We start from the raw sequence: 15,551 nt of genomic DNA, 5'->3' as shown, positions 1-15,551 counted from the left end.
TAGCTGTGCCATACAGTGCTCTGCACCATTATTGCCCCATAGCTGTGCCATACAGTGCTCTGCACCATTATTGCCCCATAGCTGTGCCATACAGTGCTCTGCACCATTATTGCCCCATAGCTGTGCCATACAGTGCTCTGCACCATTATTGCCCCATAGCTGTGCCATACAGTGCTCTGCACCATTATTGCCCCATAGCTGTGCCATACAGTGCTCTGCACCGTACATTATTGCCCCATAGCTGTGCCATATAGTGCTCTGCACCATTACTGCCCCATAGCTGTGCCATACAGTGCTCTGCACCATTATTGCCCCATAGCTGTGCCATATAGTGCTCTGCACCATTACTGCCCCATAGCTGTGCCATACAGTGCTCTGCACCATTATTGCCCCATAGCTGTGCCATACAGTGCTCTGCACCATTATTGCCCCATAGCTGTGCCATACAGTGCTCTGCACCATTATTGCCCCATAGCTGTGCCATACAGTGCTCTGCACCATTATTGCCCCATAGCTGTGCCATACAGTGCTCTGCACCGTACATTATTGCCCCATAGCTGTGCCATATAGTGCTCTGCACCATTACTGCCCCATAGCTGTGTCATATAGTGCTCTGCACCATTATTGCCCCATAGCTGTGCCATATAGTGCTCTGCACCATTACTGCCCCATAGCTGTGCCATACAGTGCTCTGCACCATTATTGCCCCATAGCTGTGCCATATAGTGCTCTGCACCATTACTGCCCCATAGCTGTGCCATATAGTGCTCTGCACCGTTGCCCCATAGCTGTGCCATATAGTGCTCTGCACCGTCCATTATTGCCCCATAGCTGTGCCATATAGTGCTCTGCACCGTCCATTATTGCCCCATAGCTGTGCTGCTGCTGCTGCAATAAAAATAATAAAACACATACTCACCTCTCTTGCAGCTCCTCGGCGCCATCTTCCCGGCGTCTCCCTGCACTGACTGATCAGGCAGAGGGCGGCGCGCACACTATATGCGTCATCGCGCCCTCTGACCTGCACAGTCAGTGAGGAGAGAGAGAGACGCCGGGAAGATGGAGACAGCGCCCGGCGTGTGGAACGAGGACAGGTGAATATGTAATACTTACCTGCTCCCGGCGTCCCGCTCCTTCCCCCGGACAGCTGGTCTTCGGTGCCGCAGCCTCTTCCTCTATCAGCGGTCACCGGCACCGCTTCATTAGAGAAATGAATAGGCGGCTCCGCCCCTATGGGAGGTGGAGCAGCCTATTCATTTCTCTAATGAGCGGTCCCACGTGACCGCTCAGGGGAAGAGGCTGCGGCACCGAAGACAGTGTGACAGGCAGGGGGAGCGACAGGAGCCCCGGGACTAGGTGAGTATGCATCAGCGCCCTCTCCCCCTCACCCGCCGACCCCACCGCCGACCGTGACTCGAGTATAAGCCGAGGGGGCACTTTCAGCCCAAAAATTTGGGCTGAAAATCTCGGCTTATACTCGAGTATATACGGAATCATACCTAAAGAGCCTTTACATACAGCTTTTCTTTTAAAGCAATAAGATACAAAATCATGTCCTGCCTACCATCATTGCTGTGATCCATATTACTGCGTGTCCAATGTCGTACGCGTTGGCTAACTGTCTTGGGACAATCACTTGACTGCTTCCTACTGGGAGATTCAAGCTGCGCAGAACCCTGGTAAAAACCTAGAAAAACGTGACAAAGAAAAAAAAAAAAAAAAGTTAAATAATTATTTTTCAAAAATGTTTCAATACCCTAATTGGGTAGTACTGTATATCTATTAAACTACAGAAAAGTTGTTCTGACCGCCAATATGGAATACAAGGATACATAGTTAGGGAAGATTGCAGGTCTAAGACAACAATCCCTTCCCCAGGAAATAGGGGAAGATCATACAATTGTGCCCATCTGCTTTAAGAGAACCTGTGACCATGAACTTACAGTGCTGTCTGCAGGCACCATGTTATAGAGCAGAAGGAGCAGAGTACATTGATATATAGTTTAGGGAGAAAAGATACAGTATTTTCTTCATTTAAGCCTTTTCTCTTTCTGGGACTTTCGGTCAAGTAGGCGGTCCCATCAGTGCCCACTAGGCGGCCCCATCAGTGCCCACTAGGCGGCCCCATCAGTGTCCACTAGGCGGCCCCATCAGTGTCCACTAGGCGGCCCCATCAGTGTCCACTAGGCGGCCCCATCAGTGCCCACTAGGCGGCCCCATCAGTGCCCACTAGGCGGCCCCATCAGTGCCCACTAGGCGGCCCCATCAGTGCCCACTAGGCGGCCCCATCAGTGTCCGATAGCTTTCTTTGTATACTAATGTATACAGAGATAATGACCCAGATAACTGGGCACAAAATACCAGACCAGAGAATTAAATGAATAAAATACAAGTTAAACTGAATTTTTACTCTTAAAAACTATATATGACTCTGCTCAGCTCCTCCTGCTCTATAACATGGTGCCTAGCATATTTTAGACACGTACTGAGACTTGCAATCAACCCTGTCTAGCTTTATTTCCCATGACGCAATTTTATTTTTTTTACATTAGTAGGACTTACTTGTAATCGTGTCACTTATAGCCCCACAGCTATTATTCTAGTCTACTTAGGGCTCATTCAGACAGTTTTTCACATGTGAGTGCTACTTGTGATAGTCTTATGGGGGTATAGTCACATGGCAGATTTCTTACTCAGATCAGAGTTCTGCACAAAGGCACGGAGACTTTTCCGATATTGATCGGCCTGTCGGATCGATATCACCAGTGCAAGTCCATGAATTTGTGGATTGCATCTTAATGCTGTCTGGTGTTATCTGTGTGCGGTCTTGTTTTTCATGGACTTAGAAAAGCTTTAGAAACTTTTTTTTTCTCATCCAAGAAAAACTGATGAAACGCTGACCAAATTCTGATAAAAACTGGCACACTGCCAAGCTCTGATGGCACTCTGATCAAAAGAGCTGATGAAACTCATGAGGTTTTTTTTTGGCATATGAGAAAAATCTCTGATGTCTGAAAGAGCCCTTAGAGATAATTCACCTCATTCTCTCTTAGGGAGGTCCCTGCTGCTATGACGTTCACGTTGTATTAGCCAGTAAAGAAAATAAATGTATGATTCATGCGCCTCTTACGGAACATAACTATAACTGTGAAGTGCTTTATTCCACTTTATTCTAATGATATGTATATCAGTAACAAGCTCATCACAATGAATAAAAGAATAATCATACTAGGTTTGCCAACATACATGGTGCTGTAGACATCGGCCTACCCCCTACATCCCGCCCCCCTCTCTGCAAACCAAGGTATAGCTGTACCAGATAACGACTCACTGGCAAAATTGGAACAAATCTCTACTAGATTACCTTTGGTACGTAAGGATCCCAGTCAATGTAGCCAATGTTATCGTTCGCCAATCGTGCAAAGAGGTTCATCAAATGCTATGAAAAGATAGAAGGAAATGGAAGGGTTTAAGCAACTTTTTTTTTTATAATCTGAATGCAATTTATGTAACTCAAGCAAGAACTTGCAATGACGAAGCAGATTTTGATCTAACTCTAGGCCAAGAACTCCCATTATTCTTCTTAGAAAAGTATTGATAAATTGATTACCGAGTGCTTCCTTTTCCCTTGTAAATAAGGTGTGCTGATACAACCTGATAATATCACCAATGGCTAGGTGGGGTCACAGTGTGGAAAGATACACCCAGACGAGAAGTTCAACGAAAACGCTCAGTAGATTTAGTCAAATATTTCCAGAGGACCACCACAAGGCGAGTTCTAGGGAAGGAGGTCCCAGAACTAAGGGATCCAAGCATTTACTAAACAATCCATCACCAGTAAATGCAGCACTGCTGTACACTGACTGTAGTCCCTGACATCGGTGACTTTCCCAGTGGGACTGACAATATTATTATTATATTATTTATTGTTATAGCCCCATTTATTCCATGGCGCTTTACATATACAACTCTTATAGCAGATTCTACATAGCATGACAAATTTTATGAACAGATGATAAATCACAACTACGTTTCAGAAAATGGGTCACCCAAGATAGCAGAGATAACCCAAGAAAATATACAAACCCATACAGGTATTGTCCCTGTTGGATTCTAAAAGCAACAGTTTTGTCCCAGAATAACTTTAATCCACTGATGGACAGTATCAAACATCAAGTGGTGGACATCTCCTTCAGTTCAAAGCTCATGGAAGATGCAGAAAGTAATATTGTTCCCCAAGATTGACTCTCACAAGAGTGTGCTGGGCACAAATTACCAGCTTTGCGCCATGGATGACTCACAAATCATAACTTTTATCATTAGCTCTCCCATCTATTAAAATAGTTTTCAGTTGATCGACCATAACTAGTCAATGTCTCATTAGTAAGGTTGGGGGGAATCACGTGGTGTTCACCAAAAATTTAACACAGCCCTAATCAGTCACCGCTGTCAATACATAGACAGGAGAGACCCAGCATTATTAATTAAAAAAAAAAAAAAAAAAAAAATCACAATGTATTCAGCATCAATGGGCATTTCAGCAGTTATACCTACTCAGATCAAATATTAATGCCATATCTAATAGCAATGCCATCAATGTTTAGGAGTTATTAGCAATCATCTATAAAATGACAATATGCATGTAAAAACACAAGAACATTTTCCACAATTGAACTGATGAGTTTCTCTCTCTCATTTGCATTACATGTTATATTAGTTATTCAAAGACCCCGATACATACCCCTTCCCACTGTGGAAGATTCTGAACTGAAAGCCAAAGGCCCATAAGTTCATCAAACCAAAGCCTGGAAAATAAAATAATCAACACATTAAATCTGAACAAAGATATATTCAGACATGTCAGCTGTGTTATCATGAATGGGGCTTGCAGATACCCATGTGGATGCTGCACACACTCCCATTTCCATGGCTATAGACAGATATAGGGACATTACACAGTTAGGTACCCTGATGATCTTCGGGCGTGCAGACTTTCCTTACCGCACCCCCCCAAACAGCATAGTGTATGCTCTAACCTTCCTGGCATTAAAAATAAACTAAGTAACAGATCGTTGCCACAAGACTAAGACTCAGCAGCTGTCCTACGCTCGCCTATATGTGTCCATACATTTGATCTTACCCACCTAAAACCTTTATGATGAAGTTCTGGAGGCAGGGAGGTAGGCAAGAATAATTCAAAATAACTAATAGCCTTTTGCATGGTTACATCAAAAGGACATAATAAAGGCCGCCATTCTTCAAGCATTTCTGCTGTTGCATCATCTGGGAAATAACTGGAAACAGGAAAAAAAAAAAAGTTATGAAAACGGCAAAATATGAGTCTTGTCTAAACATGTACTTAGATATATAAAAATCATTCTATGAATATCACTCAGTATTACTAATATACTTTGTATTTCAATTGCTCCAGTCTGTGAATGGAAATGTTCTGGTTTCCATTCTGAGGCTGGACTGCAATACAGACTAGGGAAAGATTTATGATCAGCTTTGTGCCAGATTTTGGTGGAAAAGTTACATTTTGGAGTACGGTACATCAGATTTGCTCTACAATTTGTCATTTTTCCCCTGCTAATAAGAATACTTATAGGGGTTATCCAGGCTAATACCCGAACATTTACATCCAGCCAACCAGCAGACAAGTGCCGCCCCACTGATCTAATACTGATGATCTATACCGTGGATAGGCCATCAATGTCATTAGCTCAAACAAACCATTTAAGGCAAAAGTAATAGTTCACCTTGTGAAGAAATCGGTTCAGACGGAGCAAATCTACGCCTGCCCATAACTGGCAGTTCTCATGGCAAAAATGTAAATCTATACCGAAGACATGCCAACTTATTATTAAAGGGGGCCATAAGTTATGACCTATACGCAAGATAGCAGACACGTTGTGGACTGCTCGGGGTCTGACCGCTGGGACATTAACCGATCCTGACAATGGGGCTCTGGAATCCTGGGTGCGCAAGGCCAATCATTGCTCCAAACTAGGAACCCCAAAGCCTCATTCTTGTGATTGGTGGGGCCGTCAGGAGTAGGACCACCAGAGATCATCAACTTATCACTTATCCTGTGAGAAAGTAATTTTGGTTATTGGAAATCAGATGCTACAAAAGCAAAAATATATAGTCTGGTATTATTCTCCAATCTGAGCACAACACAAATCGCAAGAGCTCTTTATAGAATTCAATAAAAGAAACAAGAAAACAGAACATAGAAGAGCGACGTTCATTTTGACTTGACTTCCCCATTAAAGACTATGGTCTAATGGGGTACACTTCTAATTCCAGGCAATCCCACATTGCCAGATAACCATATAAAACAAACAACTGAACGTTACAGACTTCCCATTGGCAGACTTACGGTCGACAGGCTTTCACTAGTGTTTTCATGACACCTTCAACAGAGCTGAAAAAGAAGAAAACACTAAACGTCAACATTATTCTCAGATTTATCACCAATTTGCACTTCTCAATGCTGAGAGCAGGCTGCTATCATTGTTTCCAGACATTTGTGCTTTTACACACTCGCACATCTTTGTCATTCAAATTGTCGCTACTTATTAATTAAATGTACGGTATATCACACGAGTGCTTCCATGGAGTTATAGACGGCAGTATCAGGATTTCTGCGTCAAGATTTCCCAGGGTAAGGATTTCTGGCAACTTGCGAACATGGAAGCTTGCGGATTTACAAAGCAACACTTACTTCCAGGACGCTGCAATAAAGCATTGCCGAACGCTATGACTGACTGCATTGTGTGCCACAGCCGGAGTCACCGTGCAGCCCCAGCCAAAATAAAGCAAAAATACCTACATGATGCCCTTTATCTTGATGACACTACAAGTTTTAATACTGATGATGGGAAGTGCCAAGAAGATGCATAATCCAATAGATTTCTGAATAAGCAGCATGTAGATGTAGAGGAGGGTCGTACACTACAGATAACAACTGCAACCTGGCAGCACATTTTACATATGGGAGCAGTGGTGTAGCCGAGTAGGCTCTGGTCTTCCAATAAAAATGATACCTTTTATATAGAGATCCAGTGTGCCAGTATTGATAAACCTAGCCTAGAAGCTATATGCAAATCAGGATGAAGGTGCACTGGGGGCGTGTCCATGCACGTGGAAAAAGCAGTCAAAGTGCACTTACACACCGACAATGCACTTCCATCCAGATTTGCAAATAGCAAAATAGTGACTAGAACATTAGATCTCCAGAAAAAAAAAATTAAAATAGATCCTTAATGACTACTCCCGAGGGATAAAGATCTGTTGTGGTCAAGTGATAGACACAGGTTACGGCAAGTCTTAATGACACCTGCACCTGTGCGCCCATCACATCACCAGGACAGATCGCTCTCTTCTAATGCAGGTTCCTGCTGAATGACCGCAAGCAGAGATACTGAGATGGAATCATCCAGAAAATACACTGGACAGCACCAACACTTAGCATGCCGAGGGAATAACGCAGGACGGCACACACCCTGGCTGCAGCACAATCTGCAATGTTAGTTTGCACTCAGCCTTATGGCAGTAAATGGATGCACAACAAGTAGTTTAAAAAAAAGTATATCTTAGGTTTGGTTATTTTACCACAAACAGTTATGGGCAACACACAAAATAAAATCTCTCTGCAAAGCCCAGAGCAGCGTCATGCAGTGGGACCACGCAATGTGATGTGAGGGGACCACAGATAGTTGCTCCACAGAACTGCAGGCACCTCCGTCTTGTAACTTCGTAGTTCCCAAATACAGGAAGCAGTAATGTAGTTTATGCATTGTGCGCATTAACAGTTTGCCTTCTCATCAATCCCTCATAGGTGTATGTACCGTATATGATATTTGTTCTGTACACAATATAGTAAACGAGAAAATAACCAGACAGCTGCAATCTCAGCCCTTCTGGAGCACTAGGACCATGATGTGGACCACCAGGGGTGGGCACATACTACACCGGCATTGTGTTCCTCCAGGGAAAGACTCAGAGCCGCCACCCACGCTACCACATGTATATTATAGGTGCATCTAATAAATAAAATATAAAAAAGGCCCCATTAGACACTACCCACTGCTTCTTCCTCCTGGTGAGCCTTTACCAAAGCTATGGTGGCCCTCCCAGTTTCCATGTGGCTGGCATGTGACCGCTGCAGTCAATCAGTGGCCTCAGCATACATGTGGCATCATAGCTCCCAACAATAAGCCACGGCTGCAGTGGTCACATGGAGACCACGTGTATAGAGCACTGTCGGAGAATGACCGCTGGGGAGAGGAGCGGTGATGCCGTGTACACACACCTCCTTAATGGATATGTGCGGTTTTTGGGCAGAGCTCAGGAGGACTGAATGAAGACAGGATGAATAACAGAAGAAACGCTTACAACAATGGGCATTACTAGCTGTAAGATTCTTATTTCCCACTGGTTGTGGAAAACATCTTGCAGTTTATGCCACAGTTATAAACTTATAACCGGGTGTTTTTCTCCTTGTGTCCCTAAATTATATGATGCACTTCAGAGTCTGCGGAGTCCCCACACTGACACCAAGTTGTCAATTTCCGCATATTTCCATGGGGAATGACAGGACCAGCACATTGCACTTACAAGCATAGCTTTTCCACTAGTGCCTCTTCCCAGGGACCTGAGATTCTGGAAAGTCCTTATTAACACATAAAACCTATATAAGAGATTACACCGACACGTCCAGACCCAATACTAGTCTAACCCGAAGCATCAGCACTGGATTTTATCATGAGTGCCCACCAGGGTATTGGGAAGATGGCTTATGTACACAATTATGAGGGGATGCTCAGAAAAATGGACAAGCTCTGGTGACTTTCACATCGAGGCAAACAAGTTTTTAATGTTCATATAAAGTTAACTTAATGCAGGGGTGGTGACAAATGTTTATGAAGCTCCATTCACACAGGGGGTTATAGAAGACCCTGTCTTGGGATAGGTAGTGGTCCCAGAGCCGGCACCATCAGCCCAAACAGACCTGGTCACATCATACTGATGTCCCATATCATATCGGTGAGTGCCCAACACCTGTCACCCCCCCAATCTATCATCTGTTATTCGCCCCTGGATATAAACACTTGGTACAGAGAGCAAAGTGCAGCTTCACGTATTGCAGCAGGGACGGCCGGGTCCTGCAGCTCAGCTCTAGAATGGTGGCTGTTCTGCAGCGTCCGGCAGTGGCTACTACACAAATAATGGAGCTGCACTTTGAAGCACAGCATAAAGTGTTTACATCTGATCATTGCCAAAGAAAAAAGAGCAACTGACCAGTGGGGATAATGGGTGTCGAAAGCCCACCCATCTCATATTTATGACTCACCCCAAGACCACTTAGAAAAAAAGAGACACTGGTCATGTTGCTAATGGAGTCCTAGCTGCAGGCAGCACAGAGCACAGGAGGAAAAACATAGCGTTTCTGGAAGATTCAATACAAGGTGTAATTTACCGTACTTAAGTCCAACTCTACTCATTCTGAATTTAGGAGGCCAGAGGGCAATCCAACCTGGTGACTCAGGGCTTCAGTATATCTGTATGCATACTTATTCAGACATGACTGATTAGGACCACCCAATGGACTCCTAAAGCACAAATGAGCAAAGATATATATTCGTTAGTTACAAACAATATTCATTCTCTCCCCAACCCTATATCTCCATGTGCAGCATGATGGCTTGTAGTGCTGGGGTCATGGGTTCAAATATCCCACTTAGGACAACATCAGCAAGTTCTCTGTGTGTTTGCGTGGGTTCTCTGGCTTCCTCCCACACTCCAAAGACGTACCGATAGGGAATTTAGATGGTGAGCTCCGACGATGACGATATCTGTAGAACAGTGGAATTAATGGAGCTGTACAAGTGAGTAATATAAATATGCATCTGCTCTATAACATCCTACCCACAGACTGGACCGCATGTGCCCTTCAGCTTCTGCAACATGTGCAAATTACGTGATGGTGACACTACCCATCTAGGCTATATTAATGTCTTGCAGAATACATGAGAGAAATCAACAAAGCGTAGATGGAAAGGGTTGTCACTAAGATCACAGGACACTTGCCTACCGAAGAAACGTCCATTGGCACTTCCAAGCTAATATTTATACCGCACCGGAGGTAATAAAGCTTCATTTCATTTTCTAAGGTGTATTACGGTATATTCTAATGACATTTTTTTTTTTTTTAAGAAACAAATGCGTCTGAGTAACACAGGACAGACAAGAAGAAAAGAAAGCAAGCAAGCACTTCATTACACAGGTAATACACATACTGACCTGAAGGGGGCGTTACACAGGCTCTAGTCTATATAGAGGGCACAGAGACTCACAGCAATAGGTCACTTACAGCCTCTGTGGGTACATACATCCTGGTAGTGTTCACCTACATTTTAATACTTTTGCTAAAAAAAAATTGTTTTTTTTCATAGATTTGAAAAATTTGGGGTTAAGATACGAAAAATAACCTTTGAAAGAAGACCTGTCATCAGGTCAAGAGTGCCCACGGTTTGCTCTACCTGCCATATGGTCTAAGAGATCCAAGCCTTTTCAGTTCATGGCAAGTTTTATGTTCTTTACAAAGAATAAGCATTGCTTACATGGTAACGCGGAACAGCCAAAAGAAACGTCCCCAAGAATCCTGTGAGCCACGCTCATTTGTAAACATAAAATGTAACAGTAACAAAAGCCTATATTTCTGGAGAAGTGTGGCGGAATAAAAACAAAAAACCCTAATGTATAAAAAGACATTCAAGTGATTAGCAAGAATAAATTACAATCAAAAACTGCATATTTTTACCCTTTAAAAAAGTGTTATAGGGATTATTTTGTCTTTCTTATGGGCCTACGAACTTATAGGGAGTTTGTCAGTACCTGCCTATTATAGTGCACGGCGCTGATCTATGCCGGCTCAAAACAGTCACTGACCACTCCTGCAGGCTATACTGCGGCTTCCGGTGACATGTCGACAAAGCAGCTTTTTCTCTTCCGCACTGTTGGGGGGCATCATTGCCAATGTCACGCTGATTGATGGCTGACTCCATGCTGCATAACTGTGGGGAGCTGGCTATCAATCAGCATGATGTCGGCATTCATGCCCCATCGACAGCCATGAAGAGGAACAAAGTACCTTCCTCAATTGCAGATTCTGGAACAGAGAGCCCAAAATGCAAATTTTAATCTTCAACGAACTCTGTGTATACCTCAGAACCTCTCTGTGGGTGTTTGCTTTTTCTCTTCTATGCTGCTGGCCAATTAAAACAGACTGTCATAGAGGGGAAAAAGAAACCAGCCACAGAGAAAGTCACTACTGCAACCAGACTCAGCCTGTTCTCCTGAACATGCTGAGAACTTCAGTTGCTGTGTCTCTTACTGTGACTTGCAGTGTATGATCATTTTAATTTTCTTACAGGCATCAGTTACCCATGCACTTACTTCCTAATGAGGTCACAACCTGAACAAGCAGAGTAACAGTGTAAAGCACACGGGAGAGAGAAAGCATCAGCTTGAACTTCTAATGAAACTAGAGTCAGGTTTCAGACTACCTCGGGTTCCCAACAGACAATGCAGCTAGACTACAGTCACTAACCCATAGTGGAGTCTGGTTTATTAAGACTACTACCGGTAGCTGATTTGAGTTAATCATGGTTGCTTTCCACAAGGTTAAAACCCCATAATTTCACAAGATTTTGTAATTTTTCCTTGGCTTGAGTAAGAAAGGTGCATATTTTAGGCTCTGTACACATCATACTGTTGGCATTTGTTTGACAATCGCCAAGAAAAACACCATAAACTATCAAAGGAAGGCTGCGTCATGTTCCACTATACAAGACAATTAAAAAAGCCATACAGAGCAATTGGATTTCCTGTTTACTACTGTATGCAGCTCTATGGACGTGCTGTACTAGGATATATCTATAGGCCCACACAAACACTGACTCGATCGAGATCAAAAGGGCAATTTATTTGTCCTCTGACGGGTGAATTGAGCCCTTCCGAGCAGTATACGTTACTAGTATGATGTGAACAGAGCCTTATGGCTTCAGCTCAGTTATTAAAGTGTGTGAGTAGATGGCGTTTCATCAAGAGTTCCATGGTGATGCAGTTATTAGGGGTCACCCCCTGGGTGATTGCGTGAGTGTCATGGGTTTTATCACATGCCAACACTGCGCACAGATGACGCTGTGCCAACAAAACACCCGTGATATGATTTTAATGGCATTAGGCATGCAGGAAGAAAAAAAAGATATCAGCCAACAAGCAGCAACAATACAGCAACAAAAATAGAGATAAAAAAGGGTCCTTACCACCTACGTAAAACATTAAGCACAATTGTTTTAGTGGAGGACAAGCCTGGTCGATACGAACTAAATATGGAAATGGAGACAAAAGCAAAAGTCATGATATAAGATAACAATGTTCTGGTTGAGAGAAGGTTTGGCATTAGCCTTAAAGCGGCTCTGGTATGAGACAAAGGGTTTAACTAGTGGGTGCTAAGAACCAGATTGGGGGGCTGGGCCGTGCATCTGGCATCAAGCCGAAATGGACATTAAGGCTACGTTCCACAATGAGCATCTGGTGAGTTTGTGATGCTACAGCTGTTCTGTGCCTATTCGGTAAATTAGGTGACTTGCGTGGTTTCCTCTGCATTTTTTAGCTTTTTTGGCATGTCCTGTTTTTCCACTTTGCTGGAACTGTAAGGCTATGTGCACACGTTGCAGAATTTTCTGCACAAAATCTGCATCTCCTGGCAGAAAACGCAGGTGTGGATTTGATGCATTTTTTGTGCGGATTGTGTGGAGATTTCCTGCGTTTTTTTCACCCTGCGATTTCTATAATGGAAGCGTGCAGAAACGCTGCAGATCCGCACAAATGAAGTGACATGCTCCTTTTGATCTGCAGCGCTTTCCATGCGGAAATTTTCCGCACCATTAGCACAGCATTTTTTTTTCCTATTGATTTACACTGTACTGTAAATCACTTTGCGGATCTGCAGCGTTTCTGCACGGAAAAAAAAAAAGCTGCGGATCCGCAGGAAATTCGCATAATGTGCACATAGCCTAAGGCGGCTTTCACACATCAGTTTTTTGCCATCAGGCACAATCCGGTGAATTTTGAAAAAAAACGGATCCGGCAAAAGTTGCCGCTGGGTCGTTTTTTTTTTCTCATAGACTTGTAGCGACGGATGGTCTCACATTTCATCCATTTGTCACCAGATCTGTTGAAAATTGTTTTACCTGGGGCAGGAGTAAACTGACATAGTAACATTTTTTGTGTCCGTCAAAAAACCAGACAGCGACTGATTCGTCGCCATCCGGCGTTTGCTATAATGGAAGCCTATGGCACCGGCCCCGAAGCCTAAGACACTTCATTTTGAGCACAGTGAAAGTACGGAGAGTACAATCTCACGAAAAACCCAATGCAGGAACTTGGGGGGGGGGGGGGGGGGGGAAGCAATTCTGTCAGGATTCGGTTGTAAATGGATATGAAAAGTCGCTAAATTTTTTTTGCAACTCAGAGGTGCGTAAAGGTTTAGCGAATTGGCGTGAATACGCCAATTTATCCCCAACATGAATCAGGAGAGTGTCTCCCCCACACACCATCATCAAGACCAGCGAGAACAAAAATTGCCAATCTTGACGAATTAGGGCATTAACCTTAGAAAAACTATTGTGAGAAGAGCCCCGTCTGTCAGTCACCCAGTCACCTTGCATTGCTGAGGAAGAAGCTAACAGACAGGAGCCCTTACTAGTAATGCATGTTAGTGGGGTATATAGCACCCACTAGTCCGGGGGTCAGCAACCTGCGCCACTCCAGATGCACTTACAGATGCAGACTGCCAGGGCATGCTGGAAGTTGGAGTTCTACAACGGCTGGAGTGTCACTTGTTGCTGATCCATGCTGTCATCAGAAGCGCCTCGGTCTCAAAATAGAGAAGCTTTCAGACTAAGCGGACAAACCCCATGAATAAAACCACAGTCATCATATCACAACGGGTTGACAATGTATGCCAAGGCATGCGAGATCAGATTTATACTTGGGATGAATGACTACCAGACAACGTGAAAAGTAAATTAGAGATTAGATCATTTATTCTTTAAAATTAGAATATGATGAAGCAATAGAAGGCAAAATATAATCCAGAACCCAGCATCAATAAGGAGGTAAATCCAGCAGACAGCCCGATTTGATCATCCAACATATGAAAGGGCTGTCGGGAATGACAGCTATGCGATGCTGCCATGGACAGTGCACAAAAAGTTTCAGCAGAAAAATCTTTATTACTACAGAACAGTTAGCACCAAATTGGAATAAGATCATGCAGGAGACAATCTAGTGCAGCGGCCTCTGTAAATGACCAAGTATCAAACTAAACCAAGAACAATGCGAGGCGTTGTGCACCGAATACAAAGACACAATCCATTCTATAATGACAATTTCATATGAATCACGATTATCACCGACACTGAATTCTACATGAGAGCATTTATTACCAATAGATTAAAAAGATTTAGTCCACCTTAAAAATGTACTGTATAGGTAATTAACGTTATTCCAAAAATCACATTATCTGCTATACTTCCAATGAGCACAACGTGCAGATTGCAGATGTCTGACTTGTTGGATCACCAGCGATTCAGAGATCTGGAACGCAGAGGATGGGGATCTGCAGCCCAGTCCTGAATGGAGCGGAGGTGGGGGATGCGAGGTCTCACACCTGGCTTTCTGAGACCCACAAAAATTATTTTGGATAATACGCCTTCAGTTAAGTTTCCTTTATTGGTGCCTCCATTATACCCTCATTTTTTCAAACCATTAGTAACTTACCACAGCCAAAACCATTCAAGACATCAGAGAGGGAGAGGTGGCTGATTAGCGCCACAAGGATTTTATGGATGTTATGTTCCCAAAATAAAAGGTGAGATCATTGTGTCATTAAACCGTATCCGTAGTGCCGCCCTATGGAGTCCTTTCCGATTTTTTTCTTCTCTTTATGCATTTAAGCAACGGTGTAGATGCACTGCACTGTCCTAAATACTAGTGTATTAGGGAACATCCACAACAGAGTTTTCAGATTTCCAACCAGCTGCATGATCCGCACTGAAATCTACCCGTAAAAAGCTTGTAGCCACACAGGGACCAGCGCCATTGAATAGACTGGTTACGTGTTTAACCCATAAGTAGATGAGTGGAGATCTGGATCTCTGGTGCGTTGCTGGAGACTCCGTGTGTGATGAAAGTAGCCAAGAGGCAAAAAATATTGTTGAACTACAGTTTTTAATGGTCAATGCTTTTTGAAGTCCACAGATTTCTTCATCAGGACAAACCATGTGGTTTTTGGTGAATAAAATGAATGTTAACATGGAATGTAGGGGGAAAAAAAAAAAAAAAAAACGTAATCCGTCTGGGAGATGCAGAAAAAAAAACCCATGCAACAAAAATGTAGGTATTTGCTTCGTTTTATATGTAGCATTTTAACTACCAAGAGTGAACGTTTCAGCTGGAGAAAAAAAAAAAAAACT

The 15,551-nt window shown here is 43.4% G+C and overlaps 1 protein-coding gene across 1 annotated transcript in view; it reads right to left on the bottom strand.

Moving 5' to 3' along the window:
- PSME4 (proteasome activator subunit 4) overlaps positions 1-15,551 on the bottom strand; it is a 222,369-nt gene that overhangs the window by 138,871 nt on the left and 67,947 nt on the right. The window contains exons 4-8 of the mRNA XM_077282708.1: positions 6,383-6,427; positions 5,145-5,294; positions 4,742-4,805; positions 3,365-3,439; positions 1,565-1,687 (exon numbers count right to left, since the gene is read on the bottom strand). Coding sequence (XP_077138823.1) covers positions 1,565-1,687; positions 3,365-3,439; positions 4,742-4,805; positions 5,145-5,294; positions 6,383-6,427 — 457 coding nt within the window. The remainder of the gene's footprint in view (positions 1-1,564; positions 1,688-3,364; positions 3,440-4,741; positions 4,806-5,144; positions 5,295-6,382; positions 6,428-15,551) is intronic.

This window comes from Ranitomeya variabilis, chromosome 2, assembly GCF_051348905.1.
Source record: "Ranitomeya variabilis isolate aRanVar5 chromosome 2, aRanVar5.hap1, whole genome shotgun sequence".
NCBI lineage: Eukaryota > Metazoa > Chordata > Amphibia > Anura > Dendrobatidae > Ranitomeya > Ranitomeya variabilis.
This window is presented reverse-complemented; position numbering and strand designations above follow the sequence as displayed.